The following is a 22,783-nucleotide window of genomic DNA, read 5'->3' on the forward strand; positions in this document are numbered from 1 at the left end:
AACGAGCCACCAAAGGATCAAAAATGTCACAAAAACATTTCATATTTTCCTTTTATCTGAGCACCTTTGGATAATAACAATACATTTTTATATTGAATAACTGAGGAGATCTTTAAGCACAAATATATAAAAGGCAGTGAAGACTTTATTAATTGGTAGCAAATCACATGCATCATCAGGCTATCCTCACGAATATCCATCTGTTGTGACTCACGTCCTGACATCCTACAAACCCAAACAACAGATTATTTAGGGTCACATATCAACCGAGAAGGGAATAGCAAGTCTTGTGTAAAGTGCTGGCATAACTTCTGTCATGCAGAAATAGTGCAATATAACCAACAACCTGCTTTTCCCCCATGGCTGATACTACTGAAAGGCAAGATAGTGAAAACACTGAAATTCCACAGGATAATATAGAATAATATAAATCTAATGTGCATATTTGTCTTCAAGAAAATATACTTTATCTTACCAGAATAAGGGTGTGTTTTTTCAGCATTAATCCATGCAAAGCTAAATGCTTACAAGTTTTTTTTTCATCCACAAACAGACCACCCACAATGACAGACGTTAACTGTGGCAAGTAAGGTGTTATTTCATTAAGGCTTCTTCATTATCTAGTATAATACAGGAAGAGTTAATTGTGTTCGCGACAGAAAATCTTTGAAATGCAGCATCCGCGTGTGATACCACATAGAGCTGTGAGAAGTCAGCGCGGTTTGGTCAGGTGTTAATGTGACGCAGGACGCGGCGCAGCGACTGTCCGTCTCGTGTGGTGCACATGGCAGGAAGAGGTACAGGCTCAGTCTTGTGTTCCACTGTGTTGAACTGGCACTTCTTAAGATGGTTTGACATGCTGGGCAGATCAGTGAAACCCCACGACATCACTGGGCTGAAAGCGGTGCTGAATCTCCACACCTGCAACAGTAAATAAAACAAAAAAAACCCAAACATTGTTGGCATGAAGACGGCACTGCATGTCTAACCTTTTAAGAGGGCTCCTGCTGATTTGTCACAAGTACTTTCCATACAATTCTCATGTAAAGCTACACTCCTAGCTCATGGCAAAGATTGTCCCCATGATTTCCAGGCTCTATGATACAATAGCTGGCTGCTGGCTAGATTTAAAATCAAAACAACATTTCAAGATTTTGTCAAATTCCCAACAAAATAAAGAAGAAAGGTTTTGATATAATTAATAGTTAGGTTGTCATGTTTGTTGGTTGGTTTGTCAGCAGGTTTACACAAAAACCACTGAACACATTTCCATGAGTATTGGATTGAGGATGGTCTTTGCCCAGAATAGACCCCATTACATTTTGAGGTGTGGATCGAGATAACGGGTTGATCCAGGTATCTTTCTGACTTTCTTTAACATTGTAAGAGTTTATGTTTCTACATTTTCATTAATTTCTCAGGAAATAATGCATCAGTCTTTAATGTCTTGAATGTGGTATATTTGGATGGCTGGTATCTATCAAGTGAGTATAAAAGGGTACTGTTGGACCTTGACAGAGGTCCGTCCTCTACTGGGTGCCGCTGTACTTATTCTATATTCCATGCTGTTAAACATACCCAATAATAATAATAAACAGTTATATTTATTGTGCATTTACTATTGTAATATTTACTTAAGAGCTAAAGCAGCATAACATACATTTGGATTGGCACTTCTTACAAAGGCACAGGCTTGTAAGATGTTTGGATGCAAAAGAGGACCTAAATCTTACACAATGAACCCATGAACCTTTAAATTCTGTAAAACAGTTACATAAGTGTAGGTTTACAGCACATGTTATCTACTCACTTTATTCTTGATTTGCCATGATACAGTACCAGGAGCACCAGGGCGTGGTCTTCGCTCCCACTGTAGGTCTACTATGCCCCTGGTCTGGAGAAGACTGGCACACACCTCTCTCATAGTCCGCGACACCAACGACAGCTGGCACAGGCTGAAACTGTCCAGGAAGCCAGCTATGTGCAAAAGTATCTCAATGGGAAGCCCACTAAACTGGTCAGACTGGGAGTCACCTGGAACTTTTGCCCCTGGACAAGGCTGCACCCCAAAGGACTTGAGGTGCCTGTCATGAATCACCTTTGCCCCCTGGTTGGATGGGTAAAACCTTCGCTGGGAGAACGTGCAGCCATAATATGCCAGGGGGCAGCGGTGCTCCATCCAACCATTGAGACCAGCATGAATGTCGCCATGGACGTTTGTGAAATGGGAAGAAAACTGGTCCCGGCGGAATGACTGACCACAGACGAAGGGGAACATGTGCTGGTAGCGGGGATGGTTAGGGAGGTAGCGATTATGTGGGACTGCCTCAACCTCCAGAGCTTCCAGGACAAGGCCAAGACGGAGTGTGCGGAAAGGACTGGGGTAGGAGATCTGGGGGGCAGCATGGTCACATGCAGACGCAGATGCCATGTCACCCACTCTAGTGTTGGTTACCAAGATGGCCGCAGGGAAAGTAAACGTCTGTGTGCCGAAGTCAACACGGTAGCCATCAACATAGACTGTATCAGAGATCCTTCGACACTCTCTGGACTCCTCCAAACAGAAGAGCAGGGCTGCTGTGATCAGATCGATCTCTCCCAGACCCATGGGGTCTTCATCCTGCTCCAGGTCCGAGGTATCCACTGCCTTATCCTCCATTTTGGGTCTCAATCTATACAATGGCCTCTCTGGGATGAAACCTATCCGTCCATTTGGTAATAAATACTGGCCCTGTCCTCTATAAAACTGGTAGTTGTGGAACCTGCGCTCAGGCCCATGATTTTCTAAAAGAACTAAACCCCTATCTTCAAGGACCACATGACCAGCCCTCTGCGCCACTCCCTGACTGACATGAACTGGAGATGCCAATGGAGGACTGACTGGCTCCTGGGAAACCCCTGCATTCATGTCAGGACAGGCTGTCTCCACACTGGGCTCCACTTCTCCTGACAATGGTCCATTTGTTGCATTTAAAACATTTTCATCTGTTCCTTTAAGAGCTTCATTTCCTCTCAGACAGCTAGAACAAACGCTTTGCTCCTCTATCTCATTTTTAATCAAACCCTCAGTAGCTGCAAGAGTTTCATCCTCCAGTCCACTCTGAGGGTCTCCCTTGCTGCTCAGTCTATTTGTCTGTATACCTTTGTTCGCACACTCTGTGCTGCTGTCAACAGCGTTGGCACTGCTAACAAATTCTAAAGCGGCAACTAGGCTCCTCGCAGTCTCCACTGTTGCATCATACAGTTTACTAAAGTGCTCCTCATTCAAACCATTAATTCCACTGACAATTCTCTCCTTTGCCGAGCCTGGGGGTGGAGGTTGGGGCTCATGCAAAGATGGTGACTGTGGCGGTGGCTCAATAACTGTGGGCGCAGATGTAAGCAAGTCTGTTGCCATGGTCTCCTGACTAACAGGAACAAGTGGCTCTCCCTCTGCAGTAGGTGCCATGGCAATCACCTTGAGGGACTCCAGTAGTGTACGTTGGTCCTGAAGAGCAAGAGCCATGTCCAGCTGCTCCACCTCCTCCACACCACGGCTCAGGCTCTCATAGGAAGTATAGGCCAGGCAGCTGATGGGCCATCTGTTCCACTCCATAGTGCAGCACACCACTCCAGCTGGACAAACTTCAAGGTGTGCAGACATGTTGTTGCGGACCAGGGTGGCAGGGCAGCCATAGCCACTGTTGAGGCAGGGAACCCTCATCAATGGGCACATAAGATGGTGCTCGTCAAGTTTGCAGGAGTGAAACACGGCCCCACACACCAGAGGACAGGTGATAAGGTCACAGGAGATGCCTGGTTGAGGTCTGACCATGCATCTCTGGTTTACACAGGATAAACAGTGAACATGGTCCTCCTCCATCTTCAGAGCTGAGGGGCTGGAAAGCTTTCGAGAAAATCCACTGTCCTGTAAAATAAGCAGAAAGAGCAATAATGTTAGTTTATTAAAGATAAGATGAGGCAAATAAATACGTAACTGATAGCTGGGGAGGAAATTACCAGTGAGGCATAGTTTACAGAGGCGCTGAGGTCTGTTTTACCCCTGTGAAGCGCACTGGGTCAAGACACTGTGTGCTACAACTGTGTGACTAACAAGGTGCCTAATACTCAGTACACAAATCTTGTTGTATTTGTCTTTTAATTAAAAAATAGTATTTTGTGCCCACTATGTTGTGTCAATTTTTCCCCATGGTGTCAGACATAGAATTGCAGTACTGTGACAACACTAATCAGCCCACAGTGGCCCTACAGCGGATCCCACGCCAGGCACAAACAAAAGATCTGGTATAAAAATTGGACAACACATTTATGAATTATTTTACTAAAGCATAAAATAAATGCATTTATTGCTGCCTTTCAAGACTCTTATCAAAAAATAGAACAAGTGAGTCCTCTAAGACTGTTATTGGGCACATTTAACCATTTTGTACCAGAGCTTTGGTCTGGTCTTGACTGGCTGTTATGATTACTGTACACCACCAGATGTCACTGTGCTCACTGAGAAACATGCCTCAAAAGGTTCAGATCTTTGTTTAGCACCAACAAGAATAAAACTGCAAAATTTTGAAGTTCTCATCAAACTAAAAAATAAAAATCACGTAACGACACATGAATCATACTGACATGCTACACACAGATACAGTCAGCAGAGAATGGTAAGAAATAAGTACAGAAAAACCATATACATTTTTTAAAAGCTCTATAAAATATAGTGTATGTGGTGTTTTAAGTACATTAACATATTAACATGCACAAAACAGATTTAATGTACCGTCCTTACGATCCTGAAGAAAGCAAACAATTACGATGGTGTGTGTGCATATATTCTAACACTACATAAAAAGCATTTTGCAGGCAAAGAAAATCCCAAACTTAGAGTTCAAATGTAAGGCCTAAGCTTTTATTGTCATCTTGCATCTTAAGCAGCTGTATTGAAGTGTAAAATGTGATAGACTGAAATTTCTAGAATGCAGTGTCCATTGCATTTATAACAATGATCATTAAGTGAAAGACTAAGCTACATTTTTTTCATTTCAAATAATCTTAGGAAAGAGCAATGACAAAATGCTTGGTCATGTCGCACAGACTATAACATCAATTACGTTACATTGGTTTGTATTAAACCCTTAAGTACAAGTTCTACATTGTAGAACTGTAATCTTTTGTCATTCTCTGTAAATGTTAACAGGCACATGTTAACAGGCATATTAAAGTAACAGTATCAGTATCAATATCAGTACTTTTCAAGCAAACCTCAACTGTCTGACCCGCTGCTGTTCTCTCTTGCCATGTCTGCAGCCTGCACAATAACTGTTGAAACAGTGCCCTCACTCCACCCTCTGTGGAAGTCAACTGCAGTCATGTGATGCACCTAAAAAGCTGTCTCATATACACGGACCTTATTAGGAAGCTTCCCAGCTCTGTATCAGGGAGGTTCAAAACCTCTCCCTTTTAACATTTGGAACAAGTCGCAACGCCACAGAAAACAAAACAGTCAAAAAGTAATTCTGAATAAGCTGTGTGATCCAAAGCAGCATGTTGACTCAAATTTGATTGTGCAGAAGAAGAAAAAAACAAGTACAAACATCCTATATACAGTTAATTTGCAGGATGGATTTGGGACACAGCTGGTGATGCATTCCTTTTAGTGCATCCACTATGACTTCCGTAGAATTTGATGACCCCACCACATGTTGACAAAGCACTCGGGATTTTTTGCAGCTGAGATGCCCATTTATGATGCTAGTGCTGACGTCCCTGCTGGAAAAACCAGCATAAACCAGCACCAAAAACCAACATAATGCTGGTCTTGCTTATCAAAACATGCATATGTTTTGATGCTAGTCTATGCTGTTTTTTCCCGCAGGAACAACAGCACGTCTGTTTTCATATTCACTTAAAACGAGTTAACAACCTTGGAATATTGTTGTGTGTTGATTTGAAAAAGAATAATTATCCTGTCACTTCGATGTCGTTGGCTAAGTTTATACATATAACTGGACAGTAAACGTACATGGCCTGGCTATTCAATGAGCAAAATGATATCGATTTAGCCACGCTAAATGTACGACTTCATCGCAAAATCAAACCTGGTACGGTTTGATTAATTTCGTTTCCAGCAAATAGTTAATCAGGGCAGCTCACTTGACTTAACCAGTGCCCCCAAATAAGGGACATGCTCTGATAACGGCTGCCTATCAGTTATACTCGGTACAGTCCTGTAGCCACTTGATCTTTCTGACTGTTTAAGTTAACTTACTGTACTCCAGTACAGAAACCTACGATAATAAGAGAAGCTTTTCGGTAATTTTTCGATCAGTTTCTACACACTAGCTTGCTGTCATCTCTTCCTTCGCTATTAAGCCAACTTGTTTTTGTAACAATGGCAAGCTAGCTGGCACTAGCCGGCTAATGCTGACTAACAACAGCTAGCCAGCTCGGAAGTTCACAAGAAGCTAACTTGGCAAGATAATGTCGGGTTAGCGATACGAGTAGCTGCTCACCTTCTTGTTGTGTCAGCAGGAGGGTGTGATAAGGTATGTCTGGTTGTTAAACATATATATATACATATAACGTTAAATACGACTAGCTGTTACTTTAATTACCTCTGTGAACAAACTGCTAATGATAGCTAGCTACAGTACCTCTCACTCAACTTCCCTTTTTTTCTGTTCAAAACTTTATTGACAAAATGTACTCCAGCAGTGTATTAGTCATCCTAAGTGTTCACATTGGTTCACATGGACATTAACAATAAAGGAAAACAAAATAATAAAACGGATTTTGTAGATATATATATAAATATATATATATATTTTTAGAATTTAGAAGAAACATGTTAAGGGTTCCTTTATTTGAAGTACTTGTATAATATGGAAATAATATTGGCCAATACAAATCAGACCAGTCAAACTGCATTAGCTTCAACCCATACTGAATATCCTTATTATTGCCTTAAGATTCCTTTAGATCATTTTTTTAGCCACACAATATGCAATGATATTGAGTTTTTCATATACATAAAGTGCAATAATATTTATTTCCGTACAAGGTGCTTGAACCATCTGAAAATCTGAAATCAGACTCCTCACATTCTCTGTGGGTGTCAGTGAAGTTCTAATTCCTCCATAGCATTGCAGCTTATCCTAGATGTATATGTGTCAGTTATCAATAAATAAATCAGACACAAACGTCACTTTGCCTCCCATGAAAATTCACGTCAACCTTCAGACCTCAATACCTGGCACATCTTGTTTAGAATAGCCTAACATACAGTAACCAGTAGCAAACAGGAGATGTCACTATTGTATAACTTTTGCAGGCTTCCAGCTGGTAACGGTCAGACCAAAAGCATCAACTCATTGCTGAAAACAGAAGGAGATGCCATGTTTCGAGGTTGGGGGCCAACTACAGAATAAGCACCCCTGCCGCTGGAGGAGCTGACTCATCGTAGACAACAACAGTGGGACACGCTTCGCAGAACATGTCATGAGATGTTGGAAAAACGTTGGATAAGTCACACCTGTTGTATGTATATATATAAAAAATCCAAACTCAACTCAAATTTCAAAATATGTAATGCTGCACATGCATGAGCCTGAAATGGAAACATACAGACTGAGTTATCATAAGTTAAAGGTGCACTATGTAGTTTTGGGGATGAAATTTTAATCAGAAGAGAAAGATCTTCATTGACTCGATTGATTTTTTTAGATGCCAAAACAAACTAAATAAACTGAATTTAAAAAAAATTACTTTAAAGGACTCTGGCTGACCCTGCCACCACAGTGTTCTGGGGACCCTTTTTTCCTCTGAGAACAGCTTGTTTATGTAGTTATGGCAACACTGTATCCACCTCATAAATATTGTAAAAGTAAGTATAGTGCCCCTTTCAATGCTGTATTAAAAACTATGTTCAGTGGGTTTTACATGTAGCCTAAATAATTAAATCATAACGTTTCCATTGATTTTCCCTGTCAGACTCTGTCAGATTCTTTCGCACTGACAGTGCAAGAGAAACAGACCACTTAGAGGTCTACCATGTTGAGACCAGACTCCAAATCACACAGACACATGCACACACATACATACACACACACACAAACGTACACACCATGACTGTGCGAGGCGCCTTGTCAAATAGCTACCAACCCATGAGTAAATAGGTACAGTTGGTAGAGAATGAAGGATGGGTGGATGAATCGGCAGGTCACCAAATACTGTCTGCTATCATGCAAGTTATTTCACTGTTAACAAACAATGAAATGCTCTGTAAACCATTTGATAAGCAAGTAGTCACTGAGGAGGGAGTAAAGAATGAATCAGAAACAACTTTATAGTTAATAAATTGTTAACAAATTAATCCTGAATAACTGTGATTCATGGACTATATAGTAGATAAAGAGTTGCTGAAATCATTAAATACTAATTAGTTAATCATATTATTAAATAACTATGTGAAGTCCCAGACAAAAAGCGTAACTAATGATTAAGTAATAAGTATTTAGTCTATAGGGTTACTACTCAGTATGATATCTCACTTTACTTGAAGGTACACGAATAGAGGAACTAGTATTTAAGTAATTAGTACTTAATGAGGCATCTCTAGTTTATGCCATTCAGTAGGTAGTTGATTATTAATCAGAACATCTCATGAAAGTGGTCAGTATGTTGATTCATGGATTTTTATGAACTAATGTTTTCCAGGAATTGATAAATATCTACTATATAATCCTAATCACAGTTATTCAGGAATTACTCATTAATGATTAATTAACTAGCAAGTCCTTCCTGATTCATTCCTCACTTGCTCCTCAGTAACTCACATATTCGTTATTGTAGTGATACATTTCATTGTTTGTAAAAATAAAATAACTTTTAACTGCAGTTTAATAGCCTATAAATTAACTATTTATTAATGATGTTATAAAATAAAGTGTTCCCACGTCTGCCTTTGCAAGCCTTCAAATGCTTAATGTGACATTTTAGACAGCCAGCCAAGTATTTATGCATTATTCTTTGTGCTGCTGTCTGCAAGATGCCGCATTTTTAATAGGCTATCAATCCCACACTGAAGGAGAGAAGACATGTTGCTGAATAAGTGCCAACTTCCCCGATTCCCCTGAGATGCCCCGAGCAGGCCTGACAAAATAGGCTTACCAAAATATTGATTGATAAAAATGAAGTTTTTGTTTCTTTTAAATCATCCAGTTTTTCACAACCCAAAGCAACAAGGGTGACGTCAGTGTTACTGTGAAGAGAGACATTCCAAATCCTGAAAGGAATATGATAATATTAATAATAATAATGATAAAAATAATAATAAAAACATACTTTTTACCATTTAAAAGTGTACGACCTATTATTATTAGTATTATTAGTATTTTTTAACTAACACATAATCAAAATAATAACCCTGCTTAAGTCATTTGTGTAGAGCCTTGCGGTGGACCCACGCAGGCTGCAGTCCTCGAATAAACCGAGCCCCGCCGTCGCCCTTTGCCCTGCAGTGTGGCTGCAGCATCCAAGTAGTCTCTCCTTCCAAACATGTCACTTTTATTCAGATTCAATACCAAGATGCTCGCTCCCGGAGCCCCGGGCACCAGCGGTGGCAGTGTCATAGTGACTCCTTTACAAGTTTATTTGTGATTTATACCGCCTGGCGTGAGTCACGACACGACCCCACCGCGTAAACTGCCTCCAACCCCCGGGAGTGGGCGGCGCGGGGTGAAGTCAAACCATCCAGACTTCATCACTGAGATGCCTCAGAAGGTCTATACGATGATATTAGACTTCATGTTTATTTCAAGTTTGTAGGATGATGAGAAAACACTTTGTGCAGCAAGAAACCTTAGATCTGTTATTGTTATTAAAGAAATAAAATGAGATGAGAAGCTCGACTTAATACATGTTAAGAGGTAAAAAGTCACATTTATGGGATAACAGCTTATAAGTATTGAACAAAATGTAATTATAAGAGAAAAAGTCTACGAAATTAAACACTCATTATTGAGATAAAAAGTAATAATTATGACACAAAAAGTCGAAAATATTGTGTTCTGACATTAAAAACTCTAAAAATTGTGGTAAAAAAGTTGAGTATCATAAAAAGTCATAATTATGAGATGAAAGAGTCAAAATTATTAGATGAGTATGATAATTATTAGATACAAATTATAATTAAGAGATGAAAACAATTCTGAGTTTAAAAAACTCGAAAGTATGAAATAATAACATGTACTAATATGTAATAAATATGACTTTTTATCTCATGATCAGAACTTTTTACCTCATAACTTCAACTCTCCCTCATAAGTGGACTTTTTAATCGAATCGTTATAACTGTAGCTTATTATTGTCTTTTCATCTCATAATCAGGACTTTTATTTCATAATTATGAAGGAAACTATGAATGATTTTGACTTGACTTTATTGACTTTATTTTATTTTATTTATTTATTTATTTTTACATACCTAAATGTGTTGTCATAGAGACCAGCCGTCATTGACCGAATGACTGAAATGTAAATAATAAAACACCTTCAACCAAACGCTAGATGGCGCGATGCAAACTGTGTATGTTAACTGCTGTCCACGGTGCTGACAACATTCTAGCCCCCCCCCCCCCCCCCCCCCCCACCACCACCACCACCACCACCACCACATGTAAAGTCCCAAGTCTTAAACTCAAGGAAGGAGTGAACAGAGGAGATGCTCAGGCGGTGCTCGACACCTCTGTGTCTGCTTGGATTTGGCGCTTGTCGGACCAGCACCCTGCAGACTGTGACAGCGAGGTGTCATATGATTCAAACGGTGGTTAATGCCGCTGCCTCTCTCCCCACTGACACACTGAACACCTGACCTGCTGCACCTATTTACACCCTGCAAAAGCAAACAGCATGGTGCCAAAAACTGACTGACACAGGTCACGGTGAGAGAAAACGAGGTAACCTGCACAGAAGCGCAAACATGCATTATTCCTGACAGCGTATTTACATTTATTTCCTCTTTTTTATCTTTTTTGTGAGATAAAATAATGGCAGTTTTTTTTTCTCATACTACGTACAAAATAATAATAATAACAATAAAAGACACACACTTAAGGTTGGCGAGGATACTGTAGGAGAGGCGATGGTTAAAGGGGAGAGGAGGGGGGGAGAGGAGGAGGAGAGAGAGAGAGAGAGAGAGAGAGAGAGAGAGAGAGAGAGAGAGAGAGACTCAAGTGATACAGCCGAGAGGACCACGCGCTTAGAGAAGACGGACGAAGGCACGCGACATGTCTCGAGGATTCAGGTAAGTTTTGGACGCAACAGACTCGGAGAGCCGCTTAAATGTGCGCGATGTGAAAAACCCCACAATGGAAAGAGAGACGATGATGATGTAGTGCGCTGAGAACAGACCGTTGATGCCCTGCCTTCCTCCTGCTGAGAGACACACGCTTAAATCGTGTGTTATTATTAATGTGAATATTATTATCGTTATTATTTTTTATTATTGCCATCATGATTTGACCTGATGTTCAGAGGAAGAATGTAAGGGTGCGTTTGTCTTGTTTCCATCCTCAGAGGGATACAAGAATCCAAATAGGAGTCGACCCCCCCCCCCCCCAAGAGGGGTGGCAGTAGCTCGGGCTTTATTATAGAGAAACCCGCTGAGTCGGATTGGTTGAAGAGCGTGCGTGTGTCGGTTGTGTTCACGAGTCCAGACAAACTGTCCCAAAGACGTCCTTGTAAACGTGTTTTTGGAGAGCGCGCTGTCCACGGTACTGAAACCTGCTCCCTTCCCCATCTGTTTCATTTTTTGTCTCTCAATGGGCTCTGCTGGGAAATAAATGTTTAAAATGCGTGATATTGTTAAGACACCTGCACCCTCATCAGCTGGGTGTGAGTTAGGTGCCTTGCTCAAAGGTAACGGGGAGGCGTGAGGGGATGGAAGAAACAGGGCGTTGATGGGGCAGGAGCATGCGTGCTTGTACATAGTACAGTCGACTCTTCCCGCACGAACCTTTAAGCACATCTGGCCCCGTTTCTCGCAGCTCACATGTCACAGCACTCATGTCTTATTTCCCCCTGCAGGTGCGCGCCGACATGCCCCGGGAGTCGTGCTCACAGCTCGTGGTCTCTGGGATAAACGTGGATGTACTGACAGCCAGCGGATAGTATGCCCGCGCAGTTGGCGCGCCTCACGCGATGTGGTACAACATGGCACGCGTAAAGATGGGTCTCTTCGCTCTCCTGTGTCTCCCCACGTTCTTCTTCCGCGTCCTCGTGCTCTCCCACAGCAGCAGCATCTATGAGCGCTCGGTGGTCCCGCGCGCCGTGTCCCGCTCCGTGGCTCGCATGGACGGAGACGTGATCATCGGCGCGCTCTTCTCCGTCCACCACCAGCCGTCCGCTGAGAAGGTGGCGGAGCGGAAGTGCGGGGACGTCCGCGAGCAGTATGGCATCCAAAGGGTGGAGGCCATGTTCCACACGTTGGACCGGATCAACGCCGACCCGGACCTGCTCCCCAATATCAGCCTGGGCTGTGAGATCCGGGACTCCTGCTGGCACTCCTCTGTGGCCCTGGAGCAGAGCATCGAGTTCATCCGGGACTCCCTGATCTCCATCCGGGATGATAAGGATGGGTCCAAATGGTGCATCGACGGCACCCCATCCCACCAGCCTCCACCATCCAAGAAGCCCATCGCCGGAGTGATCGGACCAGGATCCAGCTCTGTGGCCATTCAGGTGCAGAACCTCCTGCAGCTCTTCAACATCCCGCAGATCGCCTACTCCGCCACCAGCATTGACCTGAGTGACAAGACTCTGTTCAAGTACTTCCTGAGGGTCGTGCCATCAGACACCCTCCAGGCCCGGGCCATACTGGACATTGTCAAGCGGTACAACTGGACCTATGTGTCTGCGGTGCACACTGAGGGTGAGACCCCCTTCCCTGACCTCTCTAGCTGGAAGATTACGTAATGTGTTTATCTGGAAGTGGGTTTATAGTGACCTCATCATTCATCATGGTGTGTTTAATTACCCATGTCATCACTGCAATCTTCTCATTGACACATTTGAAATCGAGTAAAAGTTAATAGGGATTCTGAGCATTTTAATGGAGAGGCTTGAAGTCACGATGTACTGGGAAAGCTTGCAAAAATCATTGCATATTCATGTTAAACCACTGGCTTGTTAAGTACTTTGAGAAAAGTAGAACTAGAATTGTGCATAATCGAGCGCATACTGCAGTCCCCTAATAGATACCAAACACCTAAATATGCCAGAACTCCCTGTCTTTTCATATGCCTGGATCTTTTTATCTGGATCCACACCAAAAGTTAATGGGGTCTATTCTGTGCAGAGACCCATCCTCCATTTAGGTTTTGTGGAAATCTGTTCAGTACAATTTGTGTAAGCCTGGTGACAAACCAACAAACAAATGACACAGGCAAAAACAGCTAGGGAATTAAAACATTTGATAAAACTAGAACTAGATTTGCAGTCAGTAGAGCACAAACCTCTTCCAGGGCCCAAAAGTCTCCTAATAGATACCAACCACCTGAATATGTCTGATCTGTGCATAATTCCTTTAGAAATTAACGAAAATGTTAAAAAACACCCAGTCTTAAAATGTTTCCTGGATCTGGCTCTTTATCTGGATCTACACCAAAAGTTAACAGGGTCTATTCTGGGCCGAGACCCATAGTCCATCCAAGTTTTGTGGAAATCTGTTCAGTAGAGTTTGTGTAAACCTGGTGACAAACCAACAAACAAAAGGACACAGGCAATAACACAACACATGGACCTGTTCCCACTTTCACGTGTTCTGTTAAGGGCCTTTGGGTGCATCTTCACAGGTGCACTTCCATGTTTGTCTCTAAAGAGAACTGGTTGTTATGTACACTATCTACCTTTCTGTGGCTTTTTAGAGCTGGTAATTGCCTCCACTTATGCACATGTAAGTACATCATCATTAGGATTTTCGTGCAGTTGTCTGGCGTTCCCACACATCTGGCGTTCCCACATATCACTCAGCTGTGTGTGCCTATGTTACATAAGCTGCACCAGAGTATGGATTGTAACGAGAGTGCATGTTGAGTCAACATTGGGTAGTCTCTCCTTTTGTTTGTTTGAGAAAAATATATGCACCGCTACTCTTTCCTCCTTGTTGGCACTTTGTCGTATAGTGTGGATCCGCACACTAAACCTCCCACACTGGCTTTGTTATAACAGTTGCCATAGCTAATTTTTAAAGTTAGTATTTAGCCAAACACACAAGGGACCATTTTTAGCATTAACAATTCAGGTGTCGATTTGGAAAAATTAATTCCATGGTTAACTCAGGACCCGAGGATGAGGCTCGCATGAAAAATGACATCCCCATTTTAAAATTTCACCGGATACATATAAATTAGAATGAACACCTCACCTCCACGGAGCTTTAATACGTTTTTGGTATTTCACACCATGACTGTCTTCCGTTCTTTTTTGAGAACTCTTTCACTAATTCGCTGAGCCGAACCGGCGCAACGGTGTGTTATGGTGGAGATGGGGGAGAGAGGAGTTTGTTAGACAGAGTAATTACTGCCAAGTGAATTATGTCCATAGCTTTTTTCATTAAAGTCTTAGTGGAACACATGCAGTGATGTGCACCCAAATTATGACTGACAAGGCTACATTACCCAGGACAACCCCTCCCCCTCCCACAGGGAGCTGCATACTCACGGGGAGTATAGAACATCTTTGGAAAGTCCAATTAAAGTCGGGTGCTGGACGGGGTGGGGGCCCTGTTGCAGGTTGCTATCAGACAGATGAAGAGAGGGAGATAGGGGGCTGCAGTACCTGGAGGCATAGGTAGGTGGCGTCAGCTGTCTGACCTTCAACATACATGCAGGAGGATCCTCTGGGACCTGAAGTCATAATTTTAAGAGTAATAAAAGACCAGTGAGGGGAAGGATGATTTTGACTGTAACAGGCAACAGTGTCAGTTATACAAGTGGGATACATATACTAATAAAATATTTACATTATTGACATTAATAATTAGTTATTAATACAAACTTAGAAATATTTTTTTTCTTTTGCATAACTACGTGAGCAAGCTGTTCTCAGATGAAAATAAAGTCCTCAGAAAAACAGTTTGAAGCTAGATAAAGGTGGCAGGGTCCGCCACAAATAAACAAAGTGCAACAGTATGAAATTGTGTCGTCCTTGAAGGTCAGTTTGTTTATTCAGTTTGTTTGTGCCTTCAATGCAGGATCTTTCTCTTCTGATTAAAATCTCTTCCCCAAAACTGCCTAGCGGAACTTTAAGCTTTAATTAGAATTAATGCTTTTTATTTTTTTTAAATACACGTATTTGTAAATATGAATCCCAACACTGCCTTATAGATTCAGTTTTGTAAGAGGCAACAGGGGAGAAGTTTGTAGCCACAGTAAATGTTTATAACACGACTTCACATCATAATTAGTCCGCTGCAGGCCTCACCATGACCTTTGAAGAGTTCTATGTAAATACACTTGTTGGTTTCGCTCTATCTTTAGTTATCTTTGAAACGGTGGTCACGACAGGCTTGTGCTCATGAGGTTTTTTCTCCCCCCCCTCCCTCTCCACCACCTTAGACAAGTTATAAATGCAGCTTGTTCCCGTAGCAACGGCTAGGGGCTGTGAAATAGCATAAATTACCTGCCCCGATTATCATCAGTCTCTTAGGAGCGCTCAAAGCAGTTTTTTCCCCACTGGTCATTTTCAAATGGGGCTGTCAACTACTGCACCAACGCCCACCTGTCTCACAGTCGAGACGGGAAGAGTAAAATAATTGGATATCATTATTTCCATTAAGCAGTGGGAGAATGAAACAAGGCAACTGAAAATATCATCAAAGGACTGTTGTAAAAAACAAAAAACAAAAACAACAACAAACAAACAAACAAAAGAAAAAAAAACAACAACAACACATGGTCCCATTGTGTGCCCTGTGGAAATGCATCACCGTGATGCCTATGTCCTCCCCTGCTCTGTAGAGCCACGCCATGCACAGATCGAGTGTCTGCCCTTCATCACCCGTACAAGGCGAGAGCGTGGCACGGACGCCCTCAGGAAACCTGTCCTCACAGTGAGCTAAATTGCAACAGCAAACACTTGAAGATTTCACATGGAGAGGACGCTGTTGATTTCCATTTGAAAACATGCACGCGCGCAGACACATGTTCGAGCACGCACGAGTGATTGGATTGTCTGCGTAATCCAGCTCTCGTGCTAAAGAGCCGCGGGCTGTGACAATCCACATCGTGACACATCACTCGAGCGCTGCTAAAAACAGAATGGAAATAGAAGATTTAGACTCAAACAGCTTTGCCGGGGCTTTTGATTGGGTGTGCAGTTAAACAAGGATAGCCTGGCTTTGATTGCAATCAGTGGCCAGTAAACTCTCTGACACTCATTATCGTAGGATCAGAGCCTCGGCTCAGTCCGGACTCCACGTTCTGTGGATGTGTGCCCTCAGGCATGACATTGACTGTCCATCAGTGAGATAATTAGACATGTATGGGTTGAGAGCAATTACTTCTGATATTTAATAATGTCAATGTGTGTGTGTGTTTTTTTTTTTGCACAAGTAATAAGGCATGTAATGCTTTGTTATCAGTCAAACATTGATTGTGCCACTTACAATCAGAGAATATTAGCCCCATATTAGTGGAAACACCACAGCCATATCCATATCCACGATGGCTAATTGGAGGAATGGGATTACCAGAAAGTGAAAAAAAAAAAAAAGTTTAATTCCAGTAATCTCTATTTCCTTAACCGTCTGCAGGAAACTACGGGGAGAGTGGCATGGAGGCTTTCAAGGAGCTGGCCTCCCTGGAAGGCCTGTGCATCGCCCACTCGGACAAGATCTACAGCAACGCCGGGGAGAAGCACTACGACCGCCTTCTGAGGAAACTACGGGAGCGCCTCCCCAAAGCTCGCGTGGTGGTGTGCTTCTGCGAGGGCATGACCGTCCGAGGTCTCCTGATGGCCATGAGGAGACTGGGGGTGTTCGGGGAGTTCCTCCTCATCGGCAGGTATGGACGCGTTCCTGTTTACACTCGAGTCACGGTCGAGAGCACCCCCCACCCACCCTCCCTCTGTGGATGGCGAGAAATCAGTTGGAAAGGGCTGGAAGGCTGCGAGATGCTCCGTTGTCTTCCTGATGTGCATGTCACCACGGCAACCAAGAAAGAATTAGACCACATACCAATAGCACTGAATAGAAATGTTCTCCGGCGATGAATAATTGGTATTTCTGTCACAGACACAAAAACTAGAGAGGGAAACAATGCCTGCAGTCCATTCTTTCTCTTTGGGCTGGCTCATATTTTATTCTTTTTTTGTAAAGGTAATGGCAGTCATCTTTGCATTTTTACAATCAAAGAGAGACACACACATGCACCCATATGTACACATTTGTTTGATTGATGATAAATCAACATTGATTGTCAAAACGCCTCCTCTCTGGATATTCACTCCATCTCTTCTCTCCATTTTCCTGCTTTTGCTGGTCAATGCTGAGTGACAGTGAGTGACCGTAGACTTAATCTTAGTCATTAGAAAAGGGCAAGCAGAGTCGTCTCACACACTTTTACAGCGGCACATTACACCGTGAAATGGCCCCTCGAGGAGCGTTCACACCTTGTCAGTAAAAGCCACAGCAACCTTGTTTGCCACTTTTCAGTTCATTCATGCTATATCTCTCCCTCATCATCTCAGAGAGGGAGGAAGGGGGTTTCTTGGCACCGGCCCTGGTGTAGGGCGGTTGTCAGCCGTCTGTCTACATACGAAGGACTTTAATAAGATGGATAGGGAGGGCTTGTAGCATAGCTTAGGTTGTATTTATTGGACAATTGCTGAACACTGTGGCATCCTGCAGGAAGAAGCTGAGAGACAAAACGCAGTGCTTTCTGTATATCACTATTTTCACTGTATGTGTTCACACGTACCAAAATTGTGCTCTCACTCCGAATGTTCAAAGATCAGGTTTAGATGAGATTACGAATGACATGAGCGCGAACCTGGACGCTGTCACTTCACCCAAGTATCCACCCTCAGAGTCCAGGTGTCTCAAGAAATGACCCAGCTATTCTTAAGAAAAAAGAAAGTGTACATTTGTGAGCGGCTTTTAAAGATTCACAACAGGCTTCAAACTGTGACGAGGATGGGGAAGTCAGAGAGCAGAGTTTGTTTTGGGTTTTATCGTGGGATCTCTTAGCGGAAAGAAGAAAACGGTGAAAAGGCGTCAAATTGTCTTGTTGAATAGCCACATTATATAAATTGATATCACATTAGATAAAACCTGAAAATTTGTTTTTCATATTTAACACACACACACACACACACACACACACACACACACACACACACACACTCTGTACATAATATTCTCTCATCTGACACCTCTCTATTAGCAGGCACTCTGGGATTTGTTTTTTGTCATTGCCATTATCCTTGAAGACACCTCTCCTATATCCCCCTCAGATCTCCCAGTGGTAGAAATAAAGACCAGACAAGTGCTGCACTTACCGTCCTCTCTCTATGTCATGTGTGTTATACCCGCTGCATACGTGCATATTTCAGTTCCCGGCAGAGGGGGGAGGCTTTTCAGATGCAGAACATGCCTTTTAAATTATCCATCATAATGACACTGTTAAGGTTTGCATTCCTTCCCATATCTCTCCCTTTCTCTTTCCTCCATAGGAGATGGGAAAGTGGGTCTTTTTTTAGCTTTTGTGGAAGTCTCCATGGGCGGAAGAAATGCTTCTGGGTCAGAGAGGGGGAGAGAGAGAGAGAGAGAGAGAGAGAGAGAGAGAGAGGAGGAGATAGAGAGCCTCAGTGTGCAAAAAATGACAGAGGAAGTCTGGGCCAACACAGATGCCAAGCCATGTGTGTGTTTCCTGGCATGTCGTGAATAACTGAATGAAGCCAGCAGACAGGTATTAGCTCAGCAAGGGGGAGCGTGTTTTTCTTCATTTATGTTTTCCGCCTCTAAAGAAGGCTCTTTCATCTGTATGTATGCACATAAAAGGGTGAATGAAACAAAGAAGTGACAGAGCGAGACGAGTGCGGTCGGGGGGCCAAAACCGTCTGTTGTCGCAATGAGCATCTACAGTAAACATGCTGGCGACTCAGGATCTCTTTGATTACTGCTGCATTTATTATGTTTTACTGTGCTAAGTCTGATGTCAGCAAAAAGCTAAGTAAGTAACAGAACTGCCGATGGAGCGCGAGGAAACCGCAGACAGAATTTGAAACAGAAGTTGATACTTTATCCTGTTAAAACTTATCACATGCGGCGGTAAAAATCGACAGCTAACAACTGAAGTCATGCCAGAACAAGCAAAATGTGTCAGTAACAGTGCTCGTTATGTGTCCGAGCACTTCATAATCAGACGGGCACTGTTGCAGTCATGGCTTTCAAAAACATTTTCTTTTTTTTTCATTTTCAAATGCCAGGCAGATCAGTGCAGTAATCTAATGCAATAATTTAAATGTTAAAGCACCTCACCAAAAGGCATCAGCCCACATCACAGCCAACCAACAATTACTGTTTTAATTAAAGCTCCACCTCAGTCAGCATAATTTGTAGAGATAACAAGGTGTCCTTGACCTTAGGCATCTCATCAGTAACGAGGGAATAGAATAGGAGCAAATGAGGAACTAACTGCTAGTTAAGCATTATTTAATGAGTAACTACTAATCCAATTTCACCGATTAATTTATTAAAAAAGCGAGTGAAGAACAACTCAGACTCTGTTTAAACACTAACACTCCCATAGTCCCGAGCTCCTGGTCCAAACTGCTAGCTGCACAGCTAACTGAGCTAACAAGCTAACTGCAGCTACAGGCAGCAGCAGTTAGCTGTGTTTTTTGTGGTTTGATTTCCCCTTATTTCTTTGAATGAATTAGACAGGTGTCCAATTCTTACATACTGCACTTTTAGCTCACTTCTACGTTCATGAACTGATCAGTACCTAATGATTCATTAAACTAGGATCTCCTCCTAAGTAAATAATCAATATCCACTAAATAATCATCCATTTGGAATTATTACTTATTATCAATTATCAAGTCATACTTGATTTGTTCCTCAAAACTTTATCAATTAACTAATCACTAGCCTAGATCTAGCTACTCTATGAAATTGGATCAGTAGTTACTCATTTACTAACGGTTACTGTGCAGCTAGTTACTTATTCATTACTCATTTGCAAAGATGTAACTGCTGAAAATTGTGCGTCCCTTATTGTAAAGTGTTGCCCATCATTATTTTGCGCTTGGCTCAACATATCTCATACATGGAGATGATCACACAACAAACACCACAGAGACAGGCAAAAACTCTAAACCACAAGTAGACATGCAGAGAGTTCTGAATCTGAGAGCTTTTGTCTAACTGGCTCTTCAGACAAGGGCCAGGTGTGGCTGCGTGCTCGACCCACTTTATGCCTGACCTGCAGACTCCACTGTGCATCACTTCAGCACATCGACACTTTACACCCACTCGGTGCTGCTGTTGTCAGTCAGAGGGGCTCTTGTCTTTCTCTCTGCGTGATGTCAATCATGGTTTTGCCAATCAGCTGCCTCCGTGACTCTGTGACTGCACGAATGCGGCATTTATTCCATGCATACGCTCTGATATAGATGCATGCTCCCGACAAAGATTATCTACTTCATTCCAATCAAGAAGACATTGACGTCTGTCTTGTTTTGTACGAGTGTGTTTGGAAGTGATATTAGATGATAAACAGATTCTTGTCAGAGAGCATGAAGCAGGCAGCACAGGAAATGTATTGATATGACCTGAGTTCATTTTAAAGAGCAGAATTAGGAGAGTGAGTCAGTTCTGCAGTGGGTTGGTTAAGGATTGATAGGAGTAGATCTTCTCACTAAGAGCAGAAATGAATATATGACAGAGCAGGAAGCTGGCAGATCGGGAGAGTAGGCTGGTGGAAGATAGATGGATGGAAGTAGACTTTTTTTTGGCTGTGGAGTGCAGCTGATTTGTTCACAAATTAAAGCGGAGTGCCAAACATGAGAGTGAAACCTGAAGAGAGGGAGAAGACAGAGAGAGACAGAGATAAAGAGAGACAGGTAAGGTAGAGATGGAGAGAAAAGGGAGACGACGATGCTACGCATGGTCGGGAATAGGTCATAGGACCATGTAGGTCTACTAACACACTCAGGGTGTATTACAAAGGGCATGAAAATAATATACATTCTATGAGTTCAATTTAGTATACTTTTTAAAAGTACGCAGAAGTACAACTCCTTATAAATGAACATTAAAATAAATTTAAAAATCACTCAGATATAACTATAATGAAGATAAATTAAAGTGCATTTAAAAAATAAAACTTGAAGGACTTGAAAAAAGTATACATTCTACAAATACACTAAATGAATATATATATATAAAAAAAAGTGTGTGTGCAATTTACAATATACTTACACTAAAATACCACTAGAAGTATTGTTGAAGTCGTATTTTGGTTTTTAGAAGTTGAAATTACTGATATCATTTTAAATATACTTTTAATTAAGAACAAAAAGCAAAAGTAGACTTGTTTACTAAGCTTCCTTTACCTAAAATATATTTTCAATGTACTAGAGTGTGCTATTTTTCACCAGGGTTATGTTGATGTTAACTAGACAAGGAATTGTAGCATGTGAGCACATGAAACAACACTTTTCCACCAGCATGGAACTGGTGCCGTTCCCTCTAGCACCAAATTTCGAACATTTCAGAGCAGTTCTACCTAAAATGAATTGGTGCTGTGTAACATTATGCAACAAGGTTCTGTCCTTCTGCCTCAGCACCAAACTTGAGGCACATTGTCATCCCTTTTTACCTTGTTTAAGTGTAACCAGGCATGTGTTGCATTGGTAATATCCCCTTATATATCTTTAACCTCTTGTATTTAACGCAATGGATTAAATACTTTTATTTTAAGCCTTGGAGGCCTTTTAAAGGAAAATGCAGGAAATTCACTTCAAGAAACAGTCAAACACAGAATTCAGCATGTGACAGTTCCGTGGCGAACAGACCTCGCTATAATGAATTAGCACATCAAGCCTCAACATTTAGTTTTTCAAAGGCTCTTTGAAGACGACATGACTTTTTAAAGTGTTTAGGACATAACTCAGAAATTAGTCTTAGCGAGGGGAGGAATCAGCCACGGAGTGAATGCGACGCACGTTATGAGTGGAGTCACACGACTGCTGTAGCAGAGGGAGGTTATTTCCAATTAAACTGCATCGGGGAGACCAGGAAGTTGACTTTATCTTGGTCTAGCTATATTTATCACTGTGAGGGAACAGTGTGTGCTACATACAAGTGGAGTGCACTCGATGCAGTGAAACGGCCACAGACTCCTCGCCTGTTATTTGACCACGGAGAGCAATACGCACAATGACTCACGGGAGGTGGCCGTCTGCATTATTACACATCCACCACCATTGTTGCTTTTAGTGAACTTTGACCAGTGCTTGCAGTTGCTGTGTTTTGTCTATGCTGTAGCAAAATTATAGATAATGTTTCTTGAGATCTTTGTAATATATATGTATATGTATATATGTAAAACAAATGTATGTATAAGCAGTTTGGCCCTTGAAAGTCTGTACTGTAAGTTAAAAACAATACACCATCAGTTTATTGTTTATCCAGCTGCACTGACACTTGATGGGGGCAAAATGTAGGAATAGCTGGGTGCAGTTCTCACAACTGGAAATCTAGAGAAGAGGCATTTTCTAACATAAAGGGA

General features: G+C 42.1%; 2 protein-coding genes across 5 annotated transcripts in view; one reads left to right on the forward strand and one right to left on the reverse strand.

Annotated features, from left to right (window-relative positions):
- Window positions 1–127: 127 nt before the first annotated feature.
- On the reverse strand, window positions 128–6,672 carry LOC119012533 (F-box only protein 30-like). The gene is made up of 3 exons (XM_037086448.1): window positions 6,504–6,672; window positions 1,811–3,907; window positions 128–921 (listed from the first exon to the last, which is right to left on the reverse strand). Exons 2-3 carry the CDS (start codon window positions 3,860–3,862, stop codon window positions 727–729), a joined length of 2,247 nt encoding a protein of 748 aa, XP_036942343.1. The 5' UTR covers window positions 3,863–3,907; window positions 6,504–6,672; the 3' UTR covers window positions 128–726.
- grm1a (glutamate receptor, metabotropic 1a) overlaps window positions 5,293–22,783 on the forward strand; it is a 42,877-nt gene continuing 25,386 nt past the window's right edge. For 2 of the 4 annotated variants that reach the window (XM_037086444.1, XM_037086447.1), the window contains exons 1-4: window positions 5,293–6,536; window positions 7,322–7,527; window positions 12,075–12,918; window positions 16,801–17,050. In XM_037086444.1, the coding sequence (XP_036942339.1) occupies window positions 12,189–12,918; window positions 16,801–17,050 (980 nt within the window). In that variant the 5' untranslated portion in view covers window positions 5,293–6,536; window positions 7,322–7,527; window positions 12,075–12,188. Of the gene's footprint in view, window positions 6,537–7,321; window positions 7,528–11,213; window positions 11,293–11,679; window positions 11,762–12,074; window positions 12,919–16,800; window positions 17,051–22,783 lie in introns of those variants that run through there. The other 2 variants (XM_037086445.1, XM_037086446.1) reach the window with 2 other exon arrangements.

Source organism: Acanthopagrus latus, chromosome 22 (genome assembly GCF_904848185.1).
Source record: "Acanthopagrus latus isolate v.2019 chromosome 22, fAcaLat1.1, whole genome shotgun sequence".
NCBI classification, from domain to species: Eukaryota; Metazoa; Chordata; class Actinopteri; order Spariformes; family Sparidae; genus Acanthopagrus; species Acanthopagrus latus.

Coding starts and splice junctions, on each gene's coding strand:
- LOC119012533 (XM_037086448.1), bottom strand. CDS start 3,862: ATGGAGGAGGACCATGTTCACTGTTTATCCTGTGTAAACCAGAGATGC. Junction 922..1,810: donor CATGGCAAATCAAGAATAAA/GTGAGTAGATAA, acceptor TTACTGTTGCAG/GTGTGGAGATTCAGCACCGC.